The sequence below is a fragment of the Suricata suricatta genome, chromosome 7 (assembly GCF_006229205.1).
Source record: "Suricata suricatta isolate VVHF042 chromosome 7, meerkat_22Aug2017_6uvM2_HiC, whole genome shotgun sequence".
Lineage (NCBI taxonomy): Eukaryota > Metazoa > Chordata > Mammalia > Carnivora > Herpestidae > Suricata > Suricata suricatta.
In genome coordinates, this window is record NC_043706.1 from 60,700,077 (window position 1) to 60,711,121 (window position 11,045).

The 11,045-nt window shown below is 37.1% G+C and overlaps 1 protein-coding gene and 1 pseudogene across 1 annotated transcript in view; one reads left to right on the forward strand and one right to left on the reverse strand.

Annotated features, from left to right (window-relative positions):
• Positions 1-11,045, forward strand: part of COL19A1 (collagen type XIX alpha 1 chain) — a 309,028-nt gene that overhangs the window by 40,787 nt on the left and 257,196 nt on the right. Inside the window, exons 5-6 of the mRNA XM_029943181.1 lie at positions 8,836-8,959; positions 10,275-10,550. Coding sequence (XP_029799041.1) covers positions 8,836-8,959; positions 10,275-10,550 — 400 coding nt within the window. The remainder of the gene's footprint in view (positions 1-8,835; positions 8,960-10,274; positions 10,551-11,045) is intronic.
• LOC115296933 lies at positions 6,959-7,222 on the reverse strand (annotated as a pseudogene).

The following is an 11,045-nucleotide window of genomic DNA, read 5'->3' on the forward strand; positions in this document are numbered from 1 at the left end:
ACCCCTTCCCCTTCAACCCTCAGTTCGTTTTCAGTATTCAATAGTCTCTCAGATTTTGTATCCCTCTCTCTCCTCAACTCTCTTTCCCCCTTCCCCTCCCCCTGGTCCTCCACTAGGTTTCTCCTGTTAGACCTATGAGTGCAAACATATGGTATCAGTCCTTCTCTGCCTGATTTATTTTGCTTAGCATGACACCCTCGAGGTCCATCCACTTTGCTACAAATGGCCATATTTCATTCTTTCTCACTGCCATGTAATACTCCATTGTGTGTGAGTATATATATATATACACACCATATCTTGATCCATTCATCAGGTGATGGACATTTAGGCTCTTTCTGTGATAGGTGGGAATGTAAACTGGTGCAGCCGCTCTGGAAAACAGTGTGGAGGTTCCTCAAAAAACTATCCGTAGAACTCCCCTATGACCCAGCAATAGCACTGCTAGGGATACAGAAGTGCTGATGCATAGGAGCACATGTACCCCAATGTTCATAGCAGCACTGTCAACAATAGCCAAATCATGAAAAAGTATATTTTCATTTGGAGTTTCTTTCATCTTAATGCCTTAGTGACTAAACCATTCTGAAGGCTTTAAGTTGGGAGTTATAGACTTCTATGACTTTTTACCTCCCATAATAGGAAAAATAATCTTTGTTATTATTATTCTCCCTCATCTCTGATATGAGAATATCAGATTAATTTATGGTAACTTTAAAGAATAGTGTTATTTTTTCCTATACTGAAAATAGTAAATTTTTTTTACAAATGATCATTAATACAATTTATACTCATTGTAAAAATTGAGGAAGTAAAGAAAATATAAAGAAGAAAATATTTACAATGTCTCTTAACTTTAACAGTAAGAGGGAAGATTTATAATGTTAAGAACTTTATGAAATCAAATTTTTAGTGGGATCAAATCTCACTGGTTCTCAGATCTGGACGTTGCCTTCTTCCATAGATGACTATTATAAGGAGCCCCATTTTTGATTCTCTGCCACTTCTCCTAGAGTTTAATAGCATTTCTTTCCACTTAATGATTGAACAGAGGGCTGCTATACGTAGAGAACATCACAGAGACGGTGAAAACTACATTTTAGATTTTTTCCAGCATTGAAATAAATTACAGGCTCAGAGGAGTCTAAAATATGTGAATATGAGGCTTGAGGGACACTCCAGATTATATCTAGAACTAGCTCTCTGAGGGTTAGTGTAGAGGACTCTACAGGCAGCAGATTCTCTTTGGGACCTTTGGATGATTTGGACTAACTTTAGTTTGGTTCTCAGTGACTTTGAATTATTCACATTTTTTAAAATTGATTTTAGATCAAACATTTTGTTAATTTGGTATATCTCTGCTCTTACCTGTCAATGAATATTCAGGTGGCTTTCATTAATGTGAACATAAGTAGACAGTGGGAAATAAAGGATTAATTACACTTAAATTTCACTAAACTTTGAGCTCTTCAAATGTAGGTTAATAATATGTGGATGAATTTTCCATTTACAGCATTGAATTGCATACAATGTATATGAGGGAAGATAGAAAATATCCTGGTGAGAATTTCTAGTCCAATATATATATATATATATTCATATATACACATATGAATGAGTTTGGTAAGTTAGGATCAACAATATTTTTCTTAATGACAATTTAACTGAATAAGCAGTAGATAGGATTTCTTATAGGAAATTACACTCATTCAAAAATATTCAACCATGGATATCTTACACATAACAAGCTGTCATTATATCTCTCTGGTAACAGACCAGTAATCCAATATGGCCTCTTTTATAATAGAAACTTTGGCAACACCAAAAGAAATTATTCTGTGTCACATTAAGTGTGCTTGTGTGGTATAAACAAGAAACATAGTCTGTAAGAGATGATATATTTTGTAATGTATTATTTTTAAAATACAGAACTTTTTCTTCAAAATTTACAGTTTGGCAAGCAAAATCATTTTTGGCCTTGAAAGTACAACATGAATTTCTGAAAGGAAAATGCAGTAATTATATAAAGATTTTTATCCATTATAAACTTAGGCTAAGAAAAAAAATCAGTTTTCCTCCAAACATAAATTTATTTCAATGTATTATTTTAAGACTATATTTCTTATATATTGTATTATATATTAATATTAATAATATTTTGTTTTTATTATTTTTTATCACAGAAGAAGCCTTTCATGGGATTTATTTTCAATTTTTGAATTAGATTATAAATATTGAAAATAATTATATTTTGTTTCTTGAACTATTAAATAATTATATCAAAAGTAAGTTTGTCTTTATCTGTTTCATTTGCTAGATCATGCTTTTATTTAACAAATAGTTATAGAGTGCCTTATTGCCATTGCACTTGGGCTTCTGAATGATACAGAGATGATTAAATGCTGTCCTTGCCTTCAAAAAGCTTGCAATCATGTGAAGAAATATGATAGGTGTCTTTATGTCTAAAATCCTAAATAGTGAGGAGGAAGGTGTTTTCATTAGTTTTTTTGCTTTGTCACACCATCAAGCATGCCAACATAAGTAGTTGTTACTTTTGCTTTGTTTGCACAGTGTTGGTCTGGACAGCATTTTTATGAAAAATCTGAGTTGATTGCCAAAATGAAAACTCTGGACTTTTCAGATAAAATATCTAGGTGTTTGGCTTCTCTTGAACAATGCGATGATCTGGAAACACTGGGCCCACACTCCTGGATGGCAGCAATTGGCTGGAGCTAAATAGCAGCTGCTGCCTGGAGATGGGTTGGGTTCTTAGTTTCCCTCAGTCCACATGTGTGTCCTCTGCATAAAGATGAGTGTCCATTGCTGTTATTAACTCACTTTCCCCCTCTTGTTTTTTAATAAAAAATTGTTTTATTTATTTGTTTTGAGAAAGACAAAGACAGCATTAGTGGGGGAGGGGCAGAGGGCGAGGGAGAGAGAATCCCAAACAAGGCCCAAGGGGCTCAAATTCAGGAAACTGTGAGATCATGACCTGAGTCAAAACCAAGAGTGGAGGGGCACCTGGATGGCTCAGTCGGTTGAGTGACTGACTTCGGCTCAGGCCATGATCTCACTGGTGGGTTTGGGCCTGGCGTCAGGTTCTATGCTGACAGCTTGCTTAGAGCCTGGAGGCTGCTTCAGATTCTGTGTCTCCTCTCTCTGCCCCTTACCCCATTCGTTCTCTGTCTCTCTCTGTTTCTCAATAATAAATAAATGTAAAAAAAAATTTAAAGAAAACCCTAAGAGTTGGACACTTAACTGACTGAGCCATCCGGGTGCCTCTTTAATAAAAGTCTTAAGGGGGAAGTGAAATTTTCTTACATGCATATTTATATCTGGGATGGAAAAACCAAAGCTATATTGAGAGGGCTAGGTGGTTTTGTTTTGTAGTGGTTTTTTAGATTGCTTATATCTGAGTTAATTTCATTAATTGATTCATTTAAATTTGTTGAGTGCCTACCTTGTGCAGGCACAAGGATACTGGGAACAAAAGGGTGAATAGGATAGATGAAAAACCTCAGGAGGCTTATATTCTAGTTTCCTGGTTGGGCCCTGTAGTTTTGTGGTTGAGACCCTTGGTTTATATCAATGAAGAAAGGATGTCATTAGTATTAAAATGTTCAGAAGGATTGAGGGGAGTGGAGACTTGAGAAGAGGTCAGTGGATTAACTGATTGGGAATGCTTTTATTTATTTTTATTTTTATTTTATTTTTGTAAATATATATATTTTTAAGTAATCTCTACACCAACATGAGGCTTGAATTCCCAAGGTCAAAGAGTCACATACTCTGATGACTGAGCCAGCCAGGTGCCCCTGATTAGGAATGCTTTTAAATATTTGTTTACTTTTGAAAGTGGGGGAGAGGCAGAGTGAGAGGGAGACACAGAATCTGAAGCAGGCTCCAGGCTCTGAGCTGTCAGCACAGAGTTGGATGCAGGGCCGGAACTCATGAACTGTAAGATCATGACCTGAGCCAAAGTCAGATGCTTAACCGACTGAGCCACCCAGGTGCCTCAGGAATGCTTTTAGAACACAGGAGGTATTAAGGACTAAATGGATAGTAACAATGTAGACATGCAGCGTATTCATGTAAGAAGGTTGGTGGATAGATAAGAGGGTAATATAATGGGGAAGCAAGGTTGGAGGAGGTTTGTTTTGTAGCAGGGAGAAGATATGCATATGTTTGTAAACTAAGATAAAGGGAGCATTGGAGTGGGAGAGGTTGAAGATTTGAAAGAAGAGGTTGAAGATGAAAGACATGAACTCTGAAAACTATGAAACATTGATGAGATTGAAGACAACACAAACTAATGGGAAGGTATTCCATGTTTGTGGATTTGGAAAATACAAAAACGACCATAGAAAGGTAGATGGAGCTAAAGAGAAAGAAAGACTACAATATATTCTTAAAGACAAAAAGCAGTTGGAAGATGTTAGAACCTAACATATTGCTGGGCTGTAGATACTAGTGAGATGTGGGCCATTTTACCTCAGTGGACACCTGAGAGGTGTATCACTAGAGGCTACCAGCCTCTGCAGAAACTGATGAGGGGCATGTGTGTGTGTGTGTGTGTGTGTGTGTGTAGTGTGCCTCCCCTCTCCTCAGCCAACCAGACAAAAGGTGAGATATTTATTAGGTTTATTATTGAGAGAAATTGAGCCAGAGAGCCTCCAGAAATGAAAGGTAGGCAGGATAGTGAAGGCAGAGAGGAGGCATGACACCAAACACAGCAATGGAGCACAGTTCTGTAGTGAACTGTAGACCCTTAAATACCCTCCTGCTTCTAGAATGCCTGAATCCAGATAAATACTTTTTTACCAAGTGGGAAGTAGATTCTTCTTTGGAGAAACTGAATGTCTCTAGAGAACTAATGTTTCTACACTCACGTTTGAGGGACTCTCAGTGAAATCAGCCAGCTGATCATGCTCTGTAGTGAAGTTGTTCACCGACACGCCATGCCACAGCATACAGGAAGGTTGCCATCAAAGTTAAATGCTTCATCCTTAAATATATATGGATTATAAAAAAATGATCAGAAACTAGACTGTAGTTTCCAACATTGGAAGAGAGAGTCCAAACTATCAAACAGGAAAAGCTAACCAGGATGAAATGAAGATATTCAAGGATGCAGAGATAAACATTTAAAAGCCCACCTAATCGATTACACCAGAGGTTTAAGTATTGCATTCATGGGGCACCTGGGTGGCTCAATTGGTTAAGCGTCCGACTTTGGCTCAGGTCATGATCTCATGGTTTTTGGGTTCAAGCCCCTACATCAGGCTCTTTGCTGACAGTTCAGAGCCTGGAGCCTGCTTCAGATTCTGTGTCTCCCTCTCTCTCTGCCCCTCCCCCTCTCATGTTCTGTCTCTCTGTCTCAAAAATAAATAAAACATTAAAAATATTTAAAAAAATAAAATATTGCATTCAGAATATTTTAAAAAGAAGAACAAAAGTGCATCTTTGAAATAAGAAAATAATAAACATTGGTGTTGAACAGATGGATTAGAAAATAAATCAGCGACATATCCCAGAAAGTAGAATAAATAAGGAGGTGAAAAAAATATAAGAGAAAGGGTAAGAAAACTACATCATTGACATAGGTGTTAAATAGTTGTCTAAAAAGGGAGTTCCTAAAAAAGGGAATAAGGGACTATTATATGAAGAAAAGAATAGAACTTACAATTTTTTTTCAGTGATGTATAGCTCATATTGGAAGATGTGTTCAATACAAAAAATGGAAGGAAAGATCCCAGGAAATAGTATTGTCAAATTCCAGAACATTTGAAATAAAGATATGATCCTAAAACCGTGAAGGTAGAGAATGGGATAAAGGAGGCAGGAAATTAGAAGACAGGTAGAGACACAAGTTTCTGCATGTAGGGGTTGGGTGGGGATCTGCTGTGTGGATTGAGGCTTTTTTAAAAAAAATATTTATTTATTCTGAGGGAAGGTGAGAGGGATAGAGAGTGAGTAGGGGAGGGGCAGAGAGAGAGGGACACAGAGAATCCCAAGCAGGTTCCATGCTGCCTGACATGGGGCTTGAACTCTTGAACCATGAGATTATGACCTGGGCCTAAATCAAGAGTCAGATGCTTAACAGATTGAGCAACCCAGGTATACTTAGGTTTCCTTTTTAAAATTTTGGATGCAACTAACTAGTTCAAAATTTTTCCTTGGAAGCTTATGATTTGGTATCACCTCTCACCTCTATCTGTGCTCTCCTTCAGGTTTATAGGTGATCTCAAAGAGAAATGGCAGATGTTAAAGGCCCATTGTTTTGTTATTTATTTATTTATTTATTTATTTATATGCAGGAGGTTTTTTTTTTTTAATGTTTTTTATTTATTTTTGAGAGACACAAAGAGACAGCATGAGCAGGGGAGGGTCAGAGAGAGAGGAAGAAACAGAATCTGAAGACAGGCTCCAGGCTTTGAGCTGTCAGCACAGAGCCTAATGACCCGAACCCATGAACTGCGAGATCATGACTTGAGCTGAAGTCGAACGCTTAACTGACTGAGCCATCCAGGTGCCCCCACAGTAGTTTTTCTTAGACAATTTTTACGTGGTTCTGAAATTACATAAGAAAATTTCTTTGAAGTTTTATAGGTAATAGAAGAGAATATACAAATAAATTTTAGCACATACAGGAGCTTGAGGCTATTTTGTTAAAAGACTCTGGTATAGAGAAGGTGGTCAGTTTAATAACATAAAACAAAGCCAGAAAAACAGTTACCCTGAGGCCCTTCTTAATGGTCAAAGTAATTTTTCACCCAGGCTTCTTACCTGATCATATGGCTCTTTTACACACATACACAGTCTTCACTTTTCCAATGAGTATTTATTATTAGGTAAGCCATGATCCAGGAACACAGGATGGGGATCAACATGTACCCAGGTCCCCCTTCACCATCCTTGGAGAAGGATGGAGGACCAGGGAGAGGCGGGTGGAGCCAGTTCAGATCCTCCCAGGAAACGCGCCTTCTGGCAGGCCATCATCCCAGGGTGACACCCAGGGTATGAGGCAGAGGGACTTTGTACTCACACCCAATACTATTCGCACATGGAAACATCACCCCCGTGAGCAGTCATTCCACTTCTCACAACAGTGGAAAGGCAGGAAGTTCTGCCAGCAGTTCCTGGTCTGCTTCTGGTTGGGGAGGTGGCTGTCAAAAGGGGCGGTCTGATAATTCTTGATTTGGGTCTTGATATCTTCTACCATGGTGCTGACTCCTGAAGATACACCTGAAGCAGCTCACTACTCAGTGTGACTCAGAAAAGAGGCCAGAGTCAGATAGGAAGCAGAGTACACATTTTGTTTGTTTTTAAATGAACAATGTTACTTACATGGGTCAGTAATGGGTCATTGTGAAATTCAGTTTAATAATGGTGACTTGACAGAGGTGCATGGGTGGTTCAGTCGGTTAAGCAACCAACTCTTGATTTCAGTTCAGGTCATGAGCTCACAATGTTTAAAATGTATAAGTTTTTTAAATAAACATTTAAAACTAATGGTAACTTTATAGAGAAAACTCCATCTTAGAAACTTTGTTTAATTGTGATGGAATAAAAAAATCATTCATTAATCACTTGCTCACTTAAGAGGGGAAATAATAATGTAGATGCAATAAAGTCAGTTGTCTCCTTCTTAGGTAAATTGTCAAAAAGATAAAGCTATATATATATATACATGTATATGTATAAATATGTGTTTGTGTTTAACCAGTGGGTAAGAACTTTGGGTCTGTGCAGCTGTTTTCTTATTTTTCCCTGATTTCCCTACCATATATGACTTTGTTTCCAACACAAAGGGTAAAACCAAAATTCAGAATGCTCCATGACAGTTTGCTTGTCAGTTTCAGTAGGTGGTCGTTAGTTTCAGTAGTGCTTTGTGTAATGTTTAAAGTTAGTAGTTACGATTTCAATGTACAATGTTATATTTATATAAACAACTTGTGACTATGTTATTCTTTAAGAGAATTCTTATCTACTATTCCTCATGATTTTTTAAAAGAAAAGCATGATTCCTATTTTGCAGAGTTTTTACATATAATACAGATAAATTTAAAAGTCAGGTGGGAGGAATGTATTTCTCCTTGTTTTCCTATGAAAGTCTACATATGAGATGTGTTCAGTTTGAAAATTTCCCCCTGAGCTTCATCATGGGCCAGTGAGACCAGTATTTTGAAACAAGATTGAGGAAGAAAGATATTTGGATTGTCTTTTGCTTTCTCTCTGCTACCTAGAAAGAATTTGCTAGTTATATTTTTGTAGGAATGAAAAATAAGATAAAACCTCTTTACTTTTTAGTATGAGTCTTAAATGGATACTAGAAAATCAGTATTAGGAACTCATTTGCAAGAATTTAGTATGATAAAACTTCTTTGGAAAATATACATTTAATTGTTAGCAGTGTGCTCTGTGGTTCTCCCTATGGACAAAACCGAGGGGTACTATTTATTTCCATTATAAATCTCTTGTTTGCCAGACAGCAGGGAAATATGAGGTTCTCCTCTGTTGCAGCATCATGCTGAGTCAGGGAATATCACTGCACAGTGGTTTAGCCCTACTCCCTGGCTCTTACACAACCCAAAGTTTAACAGTACCTTACCAGAAACTTTCTAAAAAGGGAGAGATAAAAACTCCAGAGGTAATGTAGGTATGGCTGCTTCCATATATCCAGTAGGTAGATCACTATAAAAATGTACCATGAGTTATAAGTTCATTGAGAAAAGTACGGCTGAGAAAACTGTGTTGCAGAGAACTTCATATCTAGATTTTCTTTCCTTGCATCTCCAGTTTCCTCACAATGGTTCTGTGTGTTCCTCCCCGCAGGAAGGTATTTCCCAAAGGCCTTCCTGACGAGTACGCCATAGTGGCTGTGTTTCGTGTGCGCAGAAGCACCAAAAAGGAACGGTGGTTCCTGTGGCACGTGTTGAACCTGCAGAATCTGCCACAGGTAAGGAGCCACAGAGTTGTGCTGATTAGTTTTCTCTTACGTGACTATGCCAGGTGAATCTTGGAACAGTGTGCACAAATTTGGAAGCTGATCTAGTGTCCAAACAGTCTTTTGGAGGAATCATCAGCAGGGAAATGCAGATATTTTCATAGTTAGCATGATTTTGCTGAGATCTATAATATGAGAGTGTGGTGGGTGAGACAGGACTATTTTTTTTGTTTCTTTTTACCTCTAGATTCATATTTTACCTAAAGGTACTCAAATGGCTCTTCTTTCACAACTACTCCATTAATACTAAGTTCTTCTCACCAATAACTTGTTTATTTTCTATCATTTCTGATACGTATTATTTTTAAAGCTGTTCATTGTTTCCTCTGAAAGTCCTTAGTGAAGGAAGAACCAGGATATAAATATTAATTTCATCAGTAAAAAGTTATTGAACCCATGCTGGATGCTAGTTAATGACAAAGATAAGAGATTCTAAAAAGTGTAATTCCTTTCTTGGGCAGCATAAGATCTAAGGAGATGTCATCTAGGAGAACAATGCACTAGAGTATAATCAGAGTGTGACAGGTGCAATGTAGAGTAAGCTCGGAGCTGGGTGCGGACTACAAGAACACAGAACGGACAGCGTCCCAAAACGGAGTGCAGAGAGAACAGGAACCTAAGAATACTTATGGAAGGAATGGCATTTAGGCAGAAAGATGGAGGTGCTGGGACTTAAGGGTGGGGAGATGAACCTCACTTATTGGCATCTTACATTTGTATTTATTTCTATACCTATCCACTGAAATGCTTTTTATTTCACTGGCCTTGTAATCTGTTAATACAGTCACAATTTTATGATAGAAAGATAAAATGAACTGAAAAAGTATGTTCTTTATGAAAATGCATTTTTTTCTGCACCATGCAAATCATCAAAGTTTCAAGAAGTTGATCTCAGTTTCCATGCTAAGAGAAGTGATCCTATTCTTATTCTTTTTAAATTAAGTAACATTTAATTCTTGAATTACTCATACAGCCTTATATATATACTTAGATACATACATACACACATATAAATATATACTCTCAGATGTTCTCTCAAGAAAGGAACATATGACATTCACCAGAATACCCCATATTTGTAAGATTTTTGTAGCTGGAAATTTGTTGTTCTTTTATATTAACAAATCTGGTGGACTCAGGTATCATCTAAAACATTTTACTAAGTGCTTCAGTTATCCTAACATACATCTCTGATTTTTTATTTGTGTGCTTTAGTAATTTTGAGCACTGGTTTTAAACCATTTAAAGCTAATTTGCATTTTTGCAGATTTCTATAGTCATTGATGGTGGAAAGAAAGTGGTGGAATTTATGTTCCGAGCTGCTGAAGGAGATGTGTTGAACTACATTTTTAAAAATCGAGAACTCCGTCCTTTATTTGATCGTCAGTGGCATAAACTTGGCATTGGTGTACAGTCCCGGGGCATTTCACTCTATATGGATTGTAATTTAATTGCAAGCCGGCATATAGATGAAAAGGACGCTGTGGACCTTCGTGGAAGGACCGTTATTGCTGCACGAGCTTCCGATGGCAAGCCTGTGGACGTGAGTTGTGATGTTGGCTCTGAAAGAGAACTAGTAAAACTCCTACACTAGATACCTTATTAAAACCTCTTTTTTAAATTACTTTGTAATCCATTCCCTTCTCAACACTTTTTAAATTAGCCATCAGATGTGTGAAGCATTGCCATGTATTTCCAACTGTATTTCCACATATATTATCTTCTGTCTGTTTTCACCCATTTTCTCCAGCCTGTGAATTCAAAAGAACTAGGTCATGCCTTAAAAAATGAGGTTGTTACAATTAAATTTTAGTAAAAATTGACAATATGATGCAAAAGTAAGCTTGAATAAGCTTATAAGTTTTGAATAGGAAAGACTGGAAAAAGATGAACTTTAAATGGTTCCAGATTTTCTGATGTTTTCACTCAAGAACAATAGGCTATTTATTCATTTTCAGAATAGCAATTGTTTTGTATTTCAGACTATTTTTCATGAGCCTGTAATGGTTTTTAAGGTTCTGCGGTGACTGAAACAAAG